The sequence below is a fragment of the Netta rufina genome (genome assembly GCF_964035555.1).
Source record: "Netta rufina genome assembly, chromosome: 10".
In the NCBI taxonomy this organism is placed as follows: domain Eukaryota; kingdom Metazoa; phylum Chordata; class Aves; order Anseriformes; family Anatidae; genus Netta; species Netta rufina.
The window spans coordinates 11,426,387-11,446,800 of record NC_140133.1 but is presented as its reverse complement, the minus strand read 5'-3'; the positions used below and the strand labels follow the sequence as shown (position 1 = coordinate 11,446,800).

The following is a 20,414-nucleotide window of genomic DNA, read 5'->3' as shown; positions in this document are numbered from 1 at the left end:
ATGTTTCTTTCCTTCTCTTGCATCCTGGAAGAGTACTTGTTACAGGTCCAGTAACACAGACGTGCCTGGTTCCCCAGACCAGTAGTAGAAGCCATGTGATGAGAATGAACAGTGCTGGTGAGGTTGTATGTATCCAGGCTCTCGCAAGTGCAACTGGTTAGAGGGCCTGATGAAAGAGAGGGGCTTTTGTCAAGCTGGCTATGTAAAAGTGTTATGAGAAGTCATGGTTTTATACTATTTTATACTGAGTTCTCCTGCCAGGACTCCCGCAAGGGAATACAAAGTTGTGTGCGAGTATGGAAGTGCACTGTGCTGAGTAGTAAGCAGTGAAGGTCAAGTTTTGGCTCTGTGCAGCCATTTAGCTGTCAATATTTCTTGTGCTAATGAAGTCCTGTAGTACTGTGATTCTGCAAAGGAGAGGATGGATTTCTTTAAAAGAGAATCTGTCATAAGATCAGCTTCACTTCATCAGAGTCCTGATCCCCAGGCAACCTGCGGAGCAGCAAATGTCTGTCATTGCTAGAGATGATGATCAGTTCCAAAAATAAGCAACTGTCCTCCCCTCCCAGTCCAAATAACTGTGATTTTAAGACACTATTTTGTATTTGAGTGTTCTGAATATTCTTGGATGTTTCATGCTGACCTGCCTGTAATTTTTCTATTGTCGAATCGTAGTGAGCTACAATTGTCTACACTCCCAGGCTTCCAACTATATTGACGAGAGATCAAGCACATATTGATGGTGAGAGAATCAAGTATAGCACTTGGGTGTGATCTCAGTGACTGCAGGCACTTTGAGTGACCATCAAGAGAAAACAGTTTATGAATAATTGTTGGTATGATAATTCAGCTGGCATAATCACAGCTGTGTTAAAGCACTGAAAACACATACATAGCTAGTGCAAAAATTACTCTGAAAATCCTTTCCTTGAGACTAATGGGCCGGTGTTGGATTAGAAGACAAAGATTACCTTAGTTGCTGTCTTGTAGCTCTGCGAGTTGATTTATTGTATTGTGTATGCATGTAATTTGTTTAGCTTAAAAACCTGTAATCACGGTGCCCTGGAGTCTCTGTAACCTGTTAGTGCTTGGCATCAGAAACAAAACTGAGAAGCATACAAACCATAGCCATGTTCCAGGAGTACAAAGTATGAAGACTTCTTCAGAAGAGTTGCCCTAGAAGAGCTTAGCCAACAGATGGTTGTGGCACTCGATGTAACTACCAGCAGCTGAAATACAGATTGACCTCTAAGATAAGGTCAGGTTTGGTACTCCACCTATGTGTACTGCCAAGTAGCCAAGAAATTCCGATGTCAAGTATCGCTTCATTTCAGAGCTGTTATTTGGGGCTTTTGGGTTTGGGTATGTTGGGTTAGGATGTGTTTTGGAAAACCCACAGTGGGAACTGTAAATATCCTGAAGTGTGAGGGGGTTTGTGTAGTTTACTCAATGAAGTGGTTACTCAATGAAGAGCAGTGGCACCAGACCGTGGAGATCTGTCAGGTGCAGAAATCTGTCCTGCTACATGGCTTCTGATGACTGTAATCCATTTGTATCTGGTGTTGGGTTTTAGTTATAACAAAAAAAGAGGTTAAAATGTGGTTACATAATGTAGATTTTGGAAATCAAGTAATGTATCCTCTGAGTGTCTTGCTGGAAATGGAGAAATATAAAACTAAATGAATGGCACACGCTCAATGCGATGTGGTATGCTGAGTGTCCTCCACCTAGATGGCAAGTTTAGGACTATGGAGAGGGAGGGACGGGCAAGGCATGTATAGGGACGTATGGTATTGATAACCATTCAGCTGCTAATAGATTTCGTGTGATACTGGAGCCCGAGCTCCACTTAGCAATATGAAAAATATCAGACTGAAAATCAAGACGCTGACTTCATGCAGGGGGTATGGCAGACTAATTAAACAAAAAAATCTGTACCAATTGAGCCTATAAAACTCTTCCTGACCTTGAGAAAAGTCCCAGAGAGCTGTGGGAAACTCCAAACCGTCCCCTCTGAACTTTTTTGTGTTGTTGTTTAAATATAGTAACTGCTTTTTTAATTAAAAAGAAAAATTAGATGGCATTTCAAATTGTGTCCATGGTGCCTTGGGGACCTATTACAGTACAAATTACCCTACGCTATTTAGTGAGGGCTTGTTTACTATTGTGTGAAGCAAGGGTTACCAGCGTAAGGATGTAGGACAAGAAGGGCCCTTCTTTGAAAGTCTGGCTCTGCACATGAAAGTGACGCCAGCAATTGGAAGCAATTTGTGGAATTGTTTGATTATATTAATTATGGCACCAGCAAACAGTGCTTGGGAAACAGTTTTGTTTTCTTGCATTCTTTCTTGATTGCTTGCAGCAAAAGCCAAGATACAAAATGTGCCTTTAAGGGCTGCCGGAGAGTGCTGTTCAAGCCATTGTGTAGAGTTGGCACTGAGCTTGAAAGGGTTGTGTCCAGCTTGACGTGAGAGCTTTCCAAATACAGCTTTGGCCCCGACTTCACCTAGGTCAGCCTCTTGAATTAAAACGGCTTCTGTCTTCCTCATCAAGGAAGATTAGCTCTTTCTCTGCTAAGTGGGAGCCCATAATGAAATCCATGTTATTTCCAGCATTACCACCTCTTGTAATAATGCCTTTCAGTCTGGAAGCCTGTATAAACTTAACAAATTGATACACAAGACTCAGTTCAGTTCACCACTGAACTGCGGCCCTCTGTGATGTGGTGCGGGGCAGCTGTTCCCCAATTTATGGGAAAATGTTTTAGTAGTTAGGGATTTCCAACCAGAGCCTACCAAGCCGGAGCTGCAGGAGCAGCTCTGCAGGCTGGCTGTCACGGCAGCATTTGGTCAAGGCATGCAGCAGTCTACTTCTGCTCAAAGTGGCTGTAAGATTTATTTTTTTTTCTGGTCTCTGTCATCAAACAATGAATTATGGATATTTTGTATAGATCCCAAGTGCTATGCCGAGGCATTAGTGTAATTCTCATTTGGAAGGAAGGAGTCCACTTCCCGGTCTCCTTGGAGGCTGATTGCTCTCGCTGGCCAACTTCATGCTGTACTTCTATTAATATTCACGAGCCAGGCGAGGTGATAATAGCAGATCTTGTACCAGCCAGAAGGGAAAAATGAATCTACTCTGGAGTTTGAAAATCAGCAGAATATTTCTGAAGAGAGCTGACAAGAGATGTGGGAAAAGGTGGTGGTGTGAATTCAAAATAGAATTAGTGGAGAATTGTGAAGGGATTTACATAAGTAAAGTTCATTGCCTGATCTCTGAAAGTAATTGAAGCTCAAATCTTGAGCTCCTGGGGGTGGCAGCAGCAGGAGTATCCCTTGTTTCTTGAGTGAATCTCTGGTCAACTTTTACATTGAAATTGTCTAGGTAATTACATTAGGCTTGTTATCGTGGTGATGAAGGCCAGGAGTGGAGTAGATCAGCTCCAGTAGGAGCACCGTGCTTAAGTCTTTTGGCTAGAAGGGCTTGTGGTGTAGATCCTGATGACAGGTAGGGAATTCCTACTTGATCCCAGACTCTAGTTCAGGACCCAGTCTTCATCCCTGCTCTTTCTGAAGCGTGATATATTAACAACAGGCAGATGGGATGCCAAGATAGATAGGGCCAGCAGTCATCCAGTCCACTAGCTGTGATATGGAATATCTGATGTTCTCGATACAGGATTTATGGGAAGAGTAATACAGCACTGTTGTTCTTGGAAGGCTTAGAAAGATAGCCTTTTGCTGATCAGCTCGGGTTTACTTCGCTGGGTGTTGGAGGAGAGAAATGACCACCTTAGCTGCAATAAAATCAAAAGTTAAAATTCTGGATATATCTTAAGCAGAGAAGCAGAGTTGCTACCCAGTAGCACAGTATAAAGAATTCAGGCAGCAGGGTGTTACATTTTCTGTTCTTTCACATGTTATGCTGAACTACTGGATTCTGAAGTCCTGCAGTACCAGCAAGTGCCTGGCATTGCGATAAGCTTTATGAGTCTTTTTCTCCACTCTGACACAGGCACCCTGCACCAGACTGGGGTGGATGTCTCCATGTGGGGCTCTACTTGCTTCTGATTTTCAGGTCAGCTGGGTTTTGTACTCTGTTAGCTGGAGTGTTGATGCAGGCACACACTCTGTAACTGTGTAATGAGGGTTCAGGCTCGGAGGGTTCAATTTAAGGAAATCCTGAAATTGTGAAAAACAGCTGTTACGAATAATCCATTGTGAGTAAGGATTATCCCCAAACCTTTGCCTCTTTCAAGTTTTGCTCTTTTCTTTCCTTGCCTCAGGAAGAAAGAAAAATGTCTGTCATACTAAAAGGTTACGTTTACCTAGGATAAAAAATACTTTTGACATCAAATGTGCTATGTTAACTTGTTCTCTGATGTTCCATCAATTTTTAACATTTAAATGTTGACAGGTAACAAGAAATTGCAGGTTGTTGAGTCTTTTATCTGCAGTAGTCAAAGGAAGTAAATAGAATATTTAGAGAAGGGAGAAAAGTTCAGTTTCCCATTGAATCTCTGTTCACAAATTCCTGGGTGGAATGGCAGGTTTGGAAACAATATCAGCAGGTCAAGAATAGTTTAGGAATCGAGTGCAAAAAGGAGTGTTTTCTATTCCACTGACTGCTACTGGTGTAGCCTCAATCTTTTTTTTTTCCTAAAAGTGTGACCATAGGTGGGAGCCTTCTCTGGGCCAACACTTTCTCTGCAAACTGCTGGCACTTGCTGAAGTACATTTACTGATTTTTCTGTTGCTGCTGATAGGATGGATTTGTAATTTTGATCTGGAAGTCAAGTTCTTATGAACCAAGAAACTTGAAATCTTGTAATGGCATGAAAATTACAATGCTAAACACTGTAAGGAAAATCTGTAATCATCTATGCTAAGTAGTACCTTTATGTTCATCAGCGCTAGCTAGCATGCTTAGCATTTTTTTTCTACATGTGCATATGAGAAAGGAAGTTGTTGAAGTTCAGCAAAATAAATGATTCTCCTTGGCTGTGCTGGAGAGCATGCCCGAGACCTATATTATTACACCTGTTTTCACTGAAGTGTTTATCAGTTGCTTAAAAATTACTCCCATCTCTGCCTGGGCTACAAGGAGATATTTTATTATCTGGCTTCTCATCTACAATGTGTCTAGCATTCAGTCTTTAAAGTCTTCCATTTAAATGTTTCATTATCTTTAAAGGAGATAGGGCTATTCTTAAATATTGGAGAGGAGATGATCTGTAGAAGTAGGAAATAATTTGGAAACAGAAAAATCAGAAAATTAAAGTTGGAAAAGGAAAGAGACAGCTGCTGAAATGCAGAATAGCAAGTGGAATTGGGAGTCGGGGAAGAAGGAGCTGGATTTTAGGAGAAATAGCAGAGGCCACCCTTGGCAAACTTTTCAAGGAGCAGAAGCAGCAAAAGAAAAGCCAACAAAGATGACGCTTATAAGGAATGACAACATGATGTGAAGTAGGGAAATAATGTAAAATGTAAACTATTACTAAACTTTTATTTAATCTGTTACCTGTATGGGGGGGGAGCACAGCAATAGTTTGTCATCCTGCAGTTGGACTAGAAAAAGGAATTAGAAGGAAAGATACTGCACTGGCTTTCTTCCTCTTTCCAGCTGACGTAGTAGTCGTAAAAACAAGACATAAGCAAACCCTGCTGGTTATGGACGTTTATGTGCCGTATGTGCGTGTTGTGATTTGTGTGCTGGCTGCCACTTGCCAGCAGTCTGGTATGGAGACGATCCCCTGGGCCTGCTGTGGAGACCTCGGCGGTCAGCAGGGGAATGTGTAACACCAGGCTCTGCTGGGTCCCTGCTGCAGGGACCCCTGATTGAGTTCATCATAAGAAGAACATGGAACATTAGAGAAACCTTAAAACTTGCATAGATTCACATATCTTCATTTAAGAGAAAAGGGGAAAACAGTAAAATACAAATTGTTTTCCTGTATTTATACCCAAGAACTCCACAATGTGCAATTTCCATACCAAGCTGCTGGAATGTGCATGTTTCCATGTAAACTGAACTGGACTTTTTTTATGAGTAATTGTAAAACTGCTGGACACAACAATGCCTTCAAATCTGAGATACTGCAAATCATTAGGAAACTTGACTTATTTGTAAAAGCTGTATAAAATACTGCATTTATCTTGTATTTTGTGCATGTGAAACTGTTCTTAAACTTAGAAAATATTTTTTCCTGATGATGTATTGCTTTTCATTTGAGTTTGCAGGTTTTATTTTTGCATTTCTTAATGACTCAGTTTGAATCAATCCGTGAGACTGTGATGAGACTGAGAGCCTATATTCTTATTTGGTAATTAGTAGTAGTAATTGAAACTAAAAGAATGAAGTAAATTGAACTGTTTTACTACTAGATTTCCATACCTAATATGTGTTAGTATATACAAGTATATTTTACACAAGACCTGGGTGCTTCTTGTTACAGGCGTGGTTATGATGGGTGGGAATGAATTTGCTAAGCTTTCAGATCTCTTCTATGCCTCTGAGGACTGCCCATTAATAATATTAATATATAGGTATTTCTCCCTGTTGTATGCAAGGCATTTCTGAGAACTTTGAAGCTAAAGTCTTTTTTAACACACGGACCTTTTCAATTTAATCCATTAGCAACTTGGAAAAATAAAGTAATTGTCCAACAGAGGAAGAAAAAAAAATCTATTAACATTTGCTACAAATCCGAGTAGTACAGGCAGCACTTAATTAATGGAACAGATTTCTCACTATGTATTCAAGCTAACATAGCTATTGTTCAGGAGAGATTAGACCCTTAATGTAAGTAAGTTAAACTAGACCTCCATCTAAAAATATCCGTCATTTCAGCTATTAAAGGTCTGATGTCTTCTTTGGTGACAGATATATTTCCCTTCATTTCCTTGGTTTTGTAAAATGCAAAGCATGCATTGTGTGTAACGCGAGAAATCCGCGGAGGTAGATGAAACCCCGATTATGCCTCCCGCCTGTCTCTCCCTGCCTGCTCCTTTGTGCCGCTCCGTATCGCAGAGCCTCTTCAGCCCTTAGACCTCCTGGCACCAGAGCAGAAAAACAGAAAATGCCATTTGTTAGGGTACGATGCCAGCCACCTAATCTGTTTGCAGAATAAGGGCCGTGGGATCTGATTAGGTAATTTAGATACCTTGTGAATTTAATAATACCTGGGCTGCCTTTGGCTGTCGGCCCATAATTTCACATGTAGGAGCTACCGCATTCTTCCATTTCTGTAAAATTCTTACCAAAGATACCTTATTTGAATCCAAATGGATGTTTACAGCTGCAGGTGAGGCGTTTTTACTCCCCTGTGTTAGGAAGTGGAACTGATAGGTTGGAGGAGGTGAGATTTGCTTGGTTTTAAGTGTTTTCCTATGTTCAGTTCCATGTGCAGTATACGCTATTTTTCTTGAAAAAGACATTTTTCAAGCATGGGGCTCTTTGTTTAGACATCTAAGAGGATATACTGAGTGTTGGGGCGTGATGTTCAGACCACTGGGCAGTCCGAGTGCTCCTTGGCTTCTCTGGAAGCTTTTCAAGCTCAGTTTTATCAGAGGTGATTTCATCCTTGTGGCTGGGACTTTGCCCCCATACTGATGCAGCCCTAGCACGGGGGCATCGGTGCCTGGCAGCCCTACAGCCTGCACGGGAGGATCGCACGGCAGCAGCCGCCTGCTGAGCTCCAGAGACCCACAAGGGAAAACTCTGGCTGCAGTTTTAATGTCACACCTCCTCCCTTCCTCCCTCCTTTCCGTCAATTAGCATTTTTTGAAATTAGTCTCACGAAGCCTGCTAACGTAAATAGAAGTGTTTTAGGATTTGTTTGCTTTAATTAATTTAAAGTGTGTCTTTCTGAGAGGATTTGGAGTTAAACATCTTTCTTAAACAGCAATGTGCCAGTAACAGCAACGTAGCAGTAGTGATAAGACCGAGAAAGGGAAACCAAGTAGAGAGCAAAATAAAATGTTTCTTTGTCCAGAGAAGTAAATGGTCTTCCCAGGAAAGTGGAGGAAACACTGTTCAGGGACACTTACAATTAGGTTGGTCAAAACAGTAGAAAGCATACAATAGGAAATAAATCCTGCAAAGGTAGAGAGCAGGGCTGCGTGGGGTCACTCTTTTTTTCTGTTTTTATTTTGGTTTCCTCACTTTTGTCTGTTGTTGTTTTTTCTAGCAGCACCCAAGATGATCTTGGAGCTTTCCAAATAGGAAATAAGTTGCTTTTCATGTAATGGTAAATTATTTTGCATAATGAAGATGGAGTGATTATAATACTAATTATATTAATGGGTATTGTATGAAAGTGTCCAATTAAAAAAAAAAGAAGCTGCATCAAACATGACTGTACAATGTAATAAAACCATATAATAAGTATGTGGTCAGGCCACACCATATTATCTAGTTTGATTAATTGAACCTTACATGTGCAAAGATAGTCATTATCAGACTTCTCGGCCGTCAAGGAAAAACGCTCTCAATTATTTCCACAATGAAATAATCATTGCTTTCTTGTGTTCGATCTGAAAAGAGAAATCTGCTGCTGCCGTGACTGCAAAACACGAGATCTGCAGAACTCCACGAATTTGATTCTGCCTTAGGCTGGACTTGTGCAGCCTTGGTGTGAGATATAGTTGGTTTAGTTATTTCAGTTATATGTGTTGGGTTATTTTCCTCTCGTGCTCTCGCACGTCTTGCAAGCAGCGAGACCCCTCTGCCTGTGAAAGTCCCCGCACTGCTCTGCTGCAGGGCAAGGCATGAGGGCTGCTGGAAGAAGCTCTGGTTATGCAATGGCAGATGGGCCCTTTCCAAGTCTTGCTTCAACACTTCCCTGTTTCCTGCCTTCCCTTCGTGTGGGGCTCGGAACAATTTGCTCCTTGACACAGCAGGACAAGCAGGTGGGCTCTGGTGCCACGTCCCCGTGCAATCAGCTGAAAGTGCTCTCTGGATGTGTCTGGAACAGAGCAAATCACCTGCGCCTGTAGACCTCCTGTCTCCAGTAAATCATAAGCATCTCAATCTTTTTGTCAGGCTGTGATATGAGAATCCACAGCTGAATTTCAATATGAGGGGGGAGAAGCTGATTAAGTGTTTGAGATAAGGTTATGTGACACCACAGGTTAAAAATACCTGAACTGAATTTGGCCAAGTGCCCTGAGAACCACGTTTCAGTGTATTCAGGTGGTGCTGAATAAGCTTCCAAGGAGTTTGCTGTCTTCTGCTTTAAGAAAGCAATTCTTCAGGAGCGGCCTTTTAGGAGCTGCATCTCTCCTGTTTTACAGTATTTCTTTGGACTTTGCTGTCTTGCATTTCTTCTCTAAAGTGTCACCAATGTGTTAAGTCAAAATAGGAAAGTTTAAGCAAACTTTATCCATTTAGGAAGAAAAGGGCTGTTTTTTCTGCCTGGGCACAAATATCTGGAGAAAAAATTCAGGTTGGTTTAGATCGTCAGAGTCATACATAGGTTAATTCTGGTTCCCTTAGCAGTGAGTTGTAACTCTTAGCTGTGTTTTAGCCCAAAATAAAAATTAAAAAAGGGCTGTATCATTTGCTAAAACTAAGCAGTGTGTTTATGGCAAGCCTAGGAGATAAAGACATTCAAGAACCTTCTCTTTGTATAGGGCTCTATACAATTTCAGTACTTTAGCATTTGTTATTTTTCATTCATGACCTATATTTTTATAAATGCTCTCACTGATGCGAAGAAACTGGGAAATGTGTGTAAATAATAGGAAAGGTCTGCTGAGTAAAAGACCTAGACTAGGCAAGTTGGCCTGGCTTGTTTAAATTTTTGTCTGCATTTAATAGTTTAAAAGCTGTAGAGAGATGCAGCTTAGGGAAGTCTGTTGCAGGGTGTGCAGGGGAATCGGTCTGGGAATGATCATGTAGGAGACTGCACTGGATTTGGGGTATTGCTGTTGTGAACTATTTCTGAAGGCTTGTCTTACTTTCCACGTAATTTACTATAGTCCAGAAGTGATACAGAAATGTAACTTTCCTAATATACCTGATGTACTTTACTTCCTTTGGTTGATCGCAGAAGTAAAGTTGCCTATTTATTTTTTCCAGACACACTGAAATGTGATGTTGAGCCGTTTTGTCATGCATGTTCTTGGTTTTTACAGATGGGCTGAAGCCAGAAACCAAGACGCTTCTCACTGCTGCCTCCAAGAAAAAATCTAAGGCAGGGAAGGGAGATGCAAACAAAGAGGATGAAAGCAGCAAGAATGATTCAGCCCAACCTGTTACCATCACTCTTCTCTTTAAAAGATACGTCTTTGACACGCAGAAGAAAATGATTCAATCCTGAGAAAGCAAAGAGGCCTCTGATCACACTGGAAAGCCCAGACTCTGAATGAATTCAGGTGGAATGTGTTTCTTGCCTGAATGCATTAGACCTGTTCCTTCTTGCAGGCTGAGCCTGGAAGCTCCTGCTGACTACGTGCCACCTGAAATCTCTGCAGTCTGGTTTTATTCTGTTAGAAGGTGCTTACCTTGTCATCTTTGCAATGTGAATCTTTACGGCCTCTTGGAGAGTGTCACGTGCTGAATGGGGGCATTTGGGTGTGCGGTCTGATAGTGCTGTTCTTCTGGAGAATTGTTTCACGTAATATAAGTTTGCCACCAATATTGATTTAAATGCAGTCAAGATGTGCATTTCATGTGATCTACAAAGTGAAGCTGATTTGTTTAGGTTTACTTCCCAAGCAAAGTATGGGGCAAAAAGCACACAATATAATAGGTGAAACCTAAAATGAATATTTCACATTCCTTCAGCTGTGACTATGTAAGATGCTATCTAAGAGGTGGTATGGATCTTTGTTATAAATGATTTCTATCTAGAAATGTTTTTCATATTAAACATAATGATGCGTGTAACTGAGAGTCTTAATTGTTCTGTTTGCTGTTCCAAAGTTTCAGAACCTATCTTTGGTAACATTTAATATAGCTTTTCTGAATTTCCTGCTGGTTCTGTGTTGAATCCTATTCCAGAATTGTTTTCTTTTTTTTTTTGTAACCGAAATGCCTTTTGTGTTTGAAAGAAAAAGTTGCCTCTGGAAATAGAGGCTTTATTTCATTAAAATAATGATAGAAGATTGCAGCATAAGCCTTGTAAAATGAATATCTCCAAGATGCTTTAGAAACCATTAGTTGTTTAATGGGGATTTCATGGCTGCTTTAGTTCTTCCTCTCAATTTCATGTTCTAGGCTCATAAAAAGGAGGGCATTGGCAGTATCCCTTTTTTCATAGAATCATAGAATATCGTGAGTTGGAAGGGACCCTTAAGGATCATCAAGTCCAACTCTTGACACCGCACAGGTCTACCCAAAAGTTCAGACCATGTGACTAAGTGCACAGTCCAATCTCTTCTTAAATTCAGACAGGCTCGGTGCAGTGACCACTTCCCTGGGGAGCCTGTTCCAGCGTGCAACCACCCTCTCTGTGAAGAACCCCCTCCTGATGTCAAGCCTAAATTTCCCCTGCCTCAGCTTAACCCTGTTCCCACGGGTCCTGTCACTGGTGTTAATGGAGAAAAGGTCTCCTGCCTCTCGACACCCCCTTACGAGGAAGTTGTAGACTGTGATGAGGTCTCCCCTCAGCCTCCTCTTCTCCAGGCTGAACAGGCCCAGTGACCTCAGCCGTTCTTCGTACGTCTTTCCCTCCAGGCCTTTCACCATCTTCGTAGCCCTCCTCTGGACACTCTCCAACAGTTTCATGTCCTTTTTATACTGTGGTGCCCAGAACTGCACACAGTACTCGAGGTGAGGCCGCACCAGCGCAGAGTAGAGCGGGACAATCACCTCCCTTGACCTACTAGCGATGCCGTGCTTGATGCACCCCAGGACACGGTTGGCCCTCCTGGCTGCCAGGGCACACTGCTGGCTCATATTCAACTTGCTGTCTACCACGACCCCCAGATCCCTCTCTTCTAGGCTGCTCTCCAGCATCTCATCGCCCAGTCTATACGTGCAGCCAGGGTTTCCCCCTCCCAGGTGCAGGACCTGGCACTTGCTCTTACTGAACTTCATGTGGTTGGTGATCGCCCAGCTCTCCAACCTATCCAGATCCCTCTGCAAGGCCTTTTGACCCTCATTCAAGTCCACAACTCCTCCAAGTTTGGTGTCATCAGCAAACTTGCTCAAAATACCTTCTATTCCTGTATCCAGATCGTTTATAAAAATATTGAAAAGTACCGGCCCTAAAATGGAGCCTTGAGGGACCCCACTGGTGACTGCCCGCCAGCCTGACGCAGCCCCATTTACCATAACCCTTTGGGCCCTGCCCGTTAGCCAATTGCTCACCCATCGTATGATTTTATTTAGCTGTATGGTGGACATTTTGTCCAGTAGGATCCTATGGGAAACCGTGTCAAAAGCCTTGCTGAAGTCCAAAAAAATCACATCAGCTGGTTTCCCTTGGTCCACCATACGGGTGATCTTATCATAAAAGGAAATCAGGTTAGTTAGGCAGGACCTACCCTTCACAGACCCATGCTGGCTGGGACCAATGACTGCTTTGTCCCCCAGGTGGGCCTCAATAAGTTCAAGAACCATCTTCTCCATGATTTTACCAGGCACTGACGTGAGACTGACAGGCCTGTAATTGCTAGGGTCTTCTTTCTGACCCTTCTTGAAAATTGGCACAACATTTGCCAGCTTCCAGTCTACCGGGACCTCTCCCAATTCCCAGGATCATTGAAAAATAATTGAGAGAGGTTCCGCGATGATGTCCGCCAGCTCTTTCAGCACCCGGGGATGAATTCCATCCGGACCCGTGGACTTGTAGGGATCCAGGTGGAGTAGCAAATCCCGCACACGTTCAGGGTCGGTTGGGAGTTTGTCATCCCCACTGTCCCGGTCCTCCAGCTCAGGGCACCCTGGGTCCCGAAGCCCATCATCGGCATTAAAGACAGAGGCAAAGAAGGCGTTAAGCGTCTCTGCTTTGCCTATGTCATTGTCTGTGAGGAGACCTTCCCTATCAAGGAGCGGCCCTATGTATTCTTTAGTTCTCCTTTTTCCATTCACATATCTAAAAAAAAACTTTTTATTTTCTCTCACAGACACAGCCAGCTTCAACTCTAGGTGTGCTTTGGCCACACGAACTTTCTTCCTACAAACACGAACAGCATCCCTGTATTCTTTCCATGACACCTGGCCCTCCTTCCAGTAGCGAAACACTCTGTTTCCACCTAATCTCCATTAGAATGTTCCTGGTCAGCCACGCCGGCCTCCTGCCCCGCCTGCCTGACTTGCGATATTTAGGGATTGCCTGATCTTGTGCTTCTAGGAGGCATCGCTTAAAGAATGACCAGCACTGGTGGACATCGAGGCCTTCAAGAGCAGTTTCCCAGGGGACCTTGCTGACTAGTTCCCTGAGCAGCCTGAAGTCCGCTTTCCCCATATCTAGGGATGAGGTTTTGGTGGCACTTTTCCTTTTGTCACCGTAAATTTTGAACTCAACCACTTCATGGTCGCTATGACCGAGGCGGCCACCAATCACCACATCTCCCACCAGACCCTCTCTGTTTTCTAGCAACAGGTCTAGGAGGGCACCTTTCCTAGTTGGCTCCGTTAGCACCTGCACCAAGAAGTTATCATCTAGGTGCTTCATGAACCTCCTGGACTTGCTCGTGTCAGCCGTGTGGCACTCCCAGTTAACGTCTGGCAAGTTGAAGTCCCCCATAAGGACAAGGGGAGTTAATCTCGAGGCATCTCTTAGTTCTGTAAAGAATAATTTATCGGCGCTATCGTCCTGGCCAGGCGGTCTGTAATAGACTCCCACAACGACATCCCCTTTATTCGTTCGTCCCTTGATCCTTACCCAGAGGCTCTCAACTTTGCCATTGCCGACCTGAAGTTCCACACAGTCCAGCCCCTGCTTCACATACATCGCCACCCCACCACCTCGCCTACCCTGCCTGTCCCTCCTGAAGAGCCTGTAACCATCTATCGCAACACCCCAGTCACAGGACTCATCCCACCAGGTTTCGCTTATGCCGATGATGTCGTAGTTGCGGGAGTGGGCCAGGACTTCTAGCTCATCCATTTTATTCCTCATTTTGTTATTTACAAAGCATAGAATACCATAACATAAAAGCTATCACTAATTCCACAGGTACAGAAGCGGCAGTCTTGAAGAGAAATCAGGTTTGATAGCATGAAAAGTGTTAGTTCGTGCCTTTTGAATAAAATAAGTACTTCTACTTACTGATGTTAAATTGGAGTCTGCGACACATTCGGTGGAGCCAGCCATGGAAATAACGTAAGTGTGTTAGTTGCATGCAGAAGTAAGTGCAATAGATCACTATACCCATTTACCCAAGTGCTATTCAAATGTCCATCAATAGGTGTGAATCCATCGTGCTAACATAATCCTGTTTTTTCCCATTTTTTTTCATTTCCTTTTAATTTCCAGGTATTCAAAGTGGACATGAATGGCAAAAATATCAGCTATTGAGAAGATGTTTACAGCTGGACAGTCTTGAGACAGGGCATCTTGTGTCTAAACTGGGTTGATGGTGTCCCTTTAAATCAGAACAGAATTAGTGCTTTGTGGAATAATCCCAAACAGTTTCTGCTGAGTGAGTCCCAGCAAAGCTTTAGCACATCCCATAAGATTATGGGGTATGCTTTCAGTGTGATCCCAGAGGAATTAGGCAGGCAACTTCAGCTGTGGCTTAATGTGACTTGTGCTGCCAGCCTTGCTGGAAAATGTATCCTTCTATAATGAAAAAAGATGCATTTCACACCTCTGTCACCTCTCCTCCCCTATTACTCTTCTCTTTCCAGACACCCCTAAAGGCAGTCTTTGGAAAGAATATTTATTATGTTATCTTTCTTTTAAGCCTTTATCAAATCCAATTTTGTATCCTGCACTGTTACCTCTGCTAAGATACTGCAGTGATGGAAGCTAGAGAAACAGATGACATAGAAGGAATGCCATTATTACCACACCAGGTTAGTCTAAGAATTACTGGTATAAAAAAAAAAAAAAAAAAAAAAAAAAAAAAACCTCTCATTATAAACAAAAAATCAAAATGAATTATTAAGGATCTGACATTTTTATCTCTATAGCTCTAATGTCCTTGCCAAATTTTAAATGGGTGACTAAAATTCTGCCAACTCTGCTTAGAGTTTTGGAAAGAAACGGGCACTAATGTGAAGGGTATCATGCTGTAGGATGTTGTTGGCCGCTTCACAGTTACGAGCCTTGCACTTGCAGGTCTTTGTCATTCTTGTTTGAAAGGCATTTTTGAATAGTTCTGGAGAGGAGTCAGTATGTCCTATAAATGTAAATAGTGGTAGCTATTTTTACAAAGCATTATCTGATTAATATTTTTCCTCTCCATTGCTGCCTGCCTGTAGCAGCCTCAGTGACTCAGTTGTTACGGAACTCGATCCATTTGGAAACTCTTTAGTGCTGAACTCTAACAGCTCTGCAGGCCTGTGCTTAGCTGAAAAGTCATCTGGTGTGGAGGGTCCCACAGTTTGTTTGCTTGGGGTACTCCAAGGGAGGAAGCAACAACAGCTTCCAGAGTTGTACCTCCATCCCTTTCTCATCCAGTCTCCTATAATACCCTTTTTGGTCTTTCCCCCCATTTTCTGTATCTTCTTTAGCCTAGAGCATGAACTCACCATTGCTCTTCCATCCCCTCGGTCCAAGACCTAACTTCCTTCCCAGTGCTCCCATTTCCCACCTTTGCTTTGTGCTTGTCTGTGTTGTGGCTCTGCTCCTGTCTCTGGAGTAGGAGATCTAAACGTGGGCGCTGTCAGGGCTGCCCCAGCAGGCATTGTGAGCCCAGCCTGGTGAGGAAGGCTCTTATCCTGCAGTTTATCCCACTCCTGTGTGGGGTGAGTAACTGTTCAGGCACTTGGGCTTGGGGCAGAGGTCTTGTGGGCAGTTACTGCTGACCCAGGAGTGGCAGGCTGCGTGGAGGCACACATCCCATATTTCATGTGAGTGCCTTCACCCACCACCATTTTCTGCCCCAGTGCTTTGTTGTCCTCTGTGTAAAGCCCCTGTTGCAAAGCCCCATCCTTTCATTTTGCTCCCCTCACAGAGATTTGTGTGGGACAGACAGCTGGAGAGGTATCTGTTGAAGGCTGTTTTGTTTTTTCCCCCAATTTTAATTCCAAAAGGAGAACTTAAGTGTGCCCAAGAACTTTGATTATAATGTGCTATTACTGCAGATCTCTGGCTGCTGTCCTGAGGCTGTTGGATACACACTCGAAAAAGGGTGAAATGGTGGAACAAAATGATTATGGGAAAATCAAAGCTTTTAAAGACATTTGTAGGATGAACAGATGTTCAAACATTCTTTTATTTGGTTTCCAGACAGACGTGGAGACTTTCCTTTCATCCTTGTAATCAGTGCATTATGCTGTAATTTGTAAAAATGGCATTAAAAAAATATTAACAGGGTCATATTGTGATCTACTGACTCTGTGTCATTAAGCCGTGAAGTTAAGAACAGCAACTGGGAACAGGGGTTAAATGTTGCAGAATGTAATGTACTAGCAGATATTGTCAGGCTGTGTTATAATGAATCCAAAATGGAATAAAGATGTAAGGAGTTTTTTTAATACTACTAAGGTTGTCAGTGTTGCAAAATTAGAAATTATTATGGTTGTGCAGATGTTCAGTGAGTAATACATCTCTGGGTTGTGGGGAGAGTAGCATTGAGAAAAGCTTTGTTTTTCCAAGCCTGTTTTCTGCTTTTCCTTGGAGCTTATTTTGGTACTGCAGTCTGGCTTGCGATCCTGCCAGAGGTCTCGAGCTGCGAGGGTCAAGGCGTGCAATCATGGTAGCAAGGATTCAGTAGGTGGCATCCTTTGCTTGGAATCAAAGCTAAATCTCCCCACCTAAAAACGGGGCATGTGCTGGCATTGGTAATGTGGACTTCAGATGAAACTTGCGACCCACCTTTCAAAGAAGAGTTTCTACAAAGAGCTGCAGGACATTTACTGACTGGGGTAGAGCCATTAACTCTGGGCTGTGGACCAAATCCTGAAGCAGAAATGTCCTCTCCTGGTGTGTTTGTTGGTGACCCTCAGCTGAAAGCAGCTCTTTTCCTCGCTTTCTACTGCTTGTATTAATTCATTGCAAGTACCTCACTACAGAAAAAAATGAGCTAGCTGCTCTGGCAGAGTTCTTGGAGTGTGTAAGGCATCTTTCTGTGCGCATTTGACACGCTTGAGCTGTGCAGTCGAATAGCCACAGGGTGGCAGAGCACAAGTGAAAGCCCAGCATGATGAGATAGAAGTTGGAGTGATGCAGTCATGTCCTAGAGCAGCCATGTTTCATCCCAGGACTGTCTGCATGTCACTGCTGGGAGAGCAGGCTGTATATTTACATTTGTAAAGAGCCCTGGGATCTTGTGAAATGAAGGATGAAAGGCAGCAGAGGAATGATAGTTATTAGCAGTTTTAAAAACTCTGCGTGTTTTCCTTTTAGTTTAATATCCACAGTGAGCTGAAAAGCTCTTTATTTACAAACATATGAGTTTTTAACAAACTCACTAACTGAGTATATAAACAAAATAATTTTAAAATAAAGCCTAGCGTAGGGAGCTAACCTGCTGAGAGAAGGGGAAGAACTGTAGCATTACATGCTGTAGCAAAGTCAGTCTTGCTAGATGATGGACATCCAGAAGAAACTCAAGGGTTTGAGGAGGTTGTGTTTAAAAAAGAGATTGGAAAAGGGGAGTAGCCTTCAGGGATTCAAACTCTGCTGTTCTATACAAAAATAGGTTACAAGCGTTGTTTGAGTAGGGTTGTAGCTCCACCATAGGTATACGATATGAGGACAAAGAGTATGGTGGGTCTGCTAATTTCTTGGTACCAGTGCCAGAATAGGGACTGTCCCACATCTGCTGTGCATGTAGTGCTGTTTATAGTTCCAGTTGTTAGTGGCTTTAGAGTTTAGGATAGTATGGGTTTTCCATTTCTCAGTAAGCATTACAGTTCTTATTTTTATGCCTGAGTAAATCTCTTTCCAGGATCAAGGATCAAATCATGTTTTCCCCCCATCAAGATAACTGTAGCTTGTCAAAGATGAAAGCTAGAAGGGACTTCTGTTTCAGAAAGCTACATCTTTTTAATACATTTGTTAGTCTTTGCTAATAAAGGAGAAGAGAGGGACTCACATCTCATTCTTTTTGGAGCTTGTGCTCAGGATCTGTTATGAGAGGAACTCATCAAACAGAATTAAAAAAAAAAACAACAGCAAGATCACTGGTAAACCTCAGCCTGTTCTTCACTCCAAGGCTCACTCTTAAGGATCTCACTCTTTTGATTATTGAGTTTTTGCTCGGTCCTGTCAGGTATTTGGTTTTAGTCTGTTTATTAACCAGAAGATAATTTGAGGTCTGGATGGAGAGTCGCTAAACAACCCTTGCAGTGACTGAGGTGCTTGCTGGCAACATAATGTTGGCATTTTGGTTAAAGCAATCTGACTATTGATGATCTTTTAAGAAATCTAGGCTGTTCATTAGTTCTAGAAAGTTCTGTTTAGGTCAATTTCTTCTTGTTTTCTTTGACTGAAAGTCATGCAGTCATTTTTTGTGTTTTGGTTGCTCATTCTTAGGTTTCTCAAGGGCCTCATTCATGTCAATCAGAGATTCCATCCTCCTTGGACTGCAAAAATTGCATGGCCCCCGTTCAGACATGTAGGAACCAGTTCTCTTATACTACTTGTCAGTGAAAACTGATATTTTAGTGCCAACAACTTCAGCCGGACAGTTAGGAGCACTCCATGCCCTTACGGTGAATTCATTCTCAAAACAGCATTGTATAAGGATAAGCTGAAACTTACACCCCACATGGTATTTTTGCCTAAATGTCTTCATTTTAACTAAAACAAGCAACCCATCATGTAGTTCTTAGCTTTGGTTAAAATTAAGCCTAACCTAGATTCCGCACCCTGTGAGAATATTGTCTCATTGCCCAGAAAGACCAAAGTCTGTTAGAAGCTCTTCCAGGCAGTGTCAAGTTACTCAAATATTATCTGTGCGTGCCCACCTGCTTCTTCTAGCAAATGTTACTTGAAACGTTACTTTTCTCAGTTTGCTAAAATGGGCACAAGGGTACTCATGGTAGCTTTGTTCAGGATCGATTTGCTTAAAATACTAACGTTCATATGATCTGTGAAAGAGCAACGGCGACCATCTTCCATTTGTACATAAGGCTTGCTAATCTACAATGTTAGTTTTGCTAGTTAGTGTGTTTTTCCCCCCTTAATTAGAAATTTTAATTACTGCATGCTGTGTATTAAGATGTTAAAGCTTTGACTGGCAGTTTGGAATTGCAGAAGGATCAGCTGTCTCTGTAGGGCTGTAGCACAACAGGGATTAGCTTGCACCCTTCTGCCTGCAGGTGTATTTTGCTTCTTGAGTCGGATCATCAGAAAATGTTCAAGGTAGCATTCATCTTCCTGATCAGACCTTGTATGTTCCAAGGGACCCGAGTTTAGAGGAGATTTACAGATCCGCTGATTGTGCACAGGATGATCAAAACTGAATGACAAGTGAATTGTTGGACTGTTTCACCATGGCATTGGATCAGCCTTGCATGTTTGCTCCATGTGTGATGCTGCCAGTGTAGGGAGGGTTCTCTGCACCTGTCTTTGGAGATCAGTTACCACATCTGGGCTTCTGCAGCTCTTGGTTTCAGTCCCATTCAGTAACGTAAAAGGGAGATGCCTAAGGAGTTTTCACCACCTTTTATCTGCAAATGTCAACTGTCTAACACATTATGTACAACATACTGCTGAACATGAAGGAACCTTGAGGGCAGACATGCTTTGTGTTCCTCAAGCTCCCTTACCTCATTTTTCTTCCCTCCTGGTTTAGAGCAGATGCATGGGAAGATGGGGATGGATTCTAAAACATGTTTCCAGCATCACACTCCCAGAAAATACAAAAACTTCTGCCGTGGATAATTATGGAATAACCTACTTGTAAGGGAACTGTTTTCCCAGACTCTTCACACTTGGTGGATATCTTATGTCCCTTAAGCCTGAAGATTTGTATTTTCATTCTGTCTAGTTTAAGTGTGGGTTTTTCTGTTTCCAGACAAATACCCAATCATTTAAAAAATTGCTGAAACACATTTTCCAAGATATCTTGTGGCACTATAATCCACAAACTAATTATGAACCTGCAATTTTAATTTATTTTCAGTTAATTTTGTATTCTGCTGGATCAGAAGTATGTGATTTTTCTTTCCTTCCATACTGCTAGTATGTTTACTTTTTTCAGATCTCATCTTACTCATCTGTCTTCAGAAGTGCAAATCTTTGGAGCCTCTGTTGGTATAGAAAGTTATCCATGCTTCAAATGGCTTTATCAAATCAATGTGCTCTTCAAAATGAAGATTGATCAGTGGCATTTTAATAATTTCTG

At 42.4% G+C, this 20,414-nt stretch overlaps 1 protein-coding gene across 1 annotated transcript in view; it reads left to right on the top strand.

Moving 5' to 3' along the window:
• Window positions 1–11,113, top strand: part of EEFSEC (eukaryotic elongation factor, selenocysteine-tRNA specific) — a 121,701-nt gene extending 110,588 nt beyond the window's left edge. Inside the window, exon 7 of the mRNA XM_084292596.1 lies at window positions 10,137–11,113. Within this exon, the coding sequence (XP_084148722.1) occupies window positions 10,137–10,321 (185 nt within the window). The 3' untranslated portion in view covers window positions 10,322–11,113. The remainder of the gene's footprint in view (window positions 1–10,136) is intronic.
• Window positions 11,114–20,414: the final 9,301 nt, after the last annotated feature.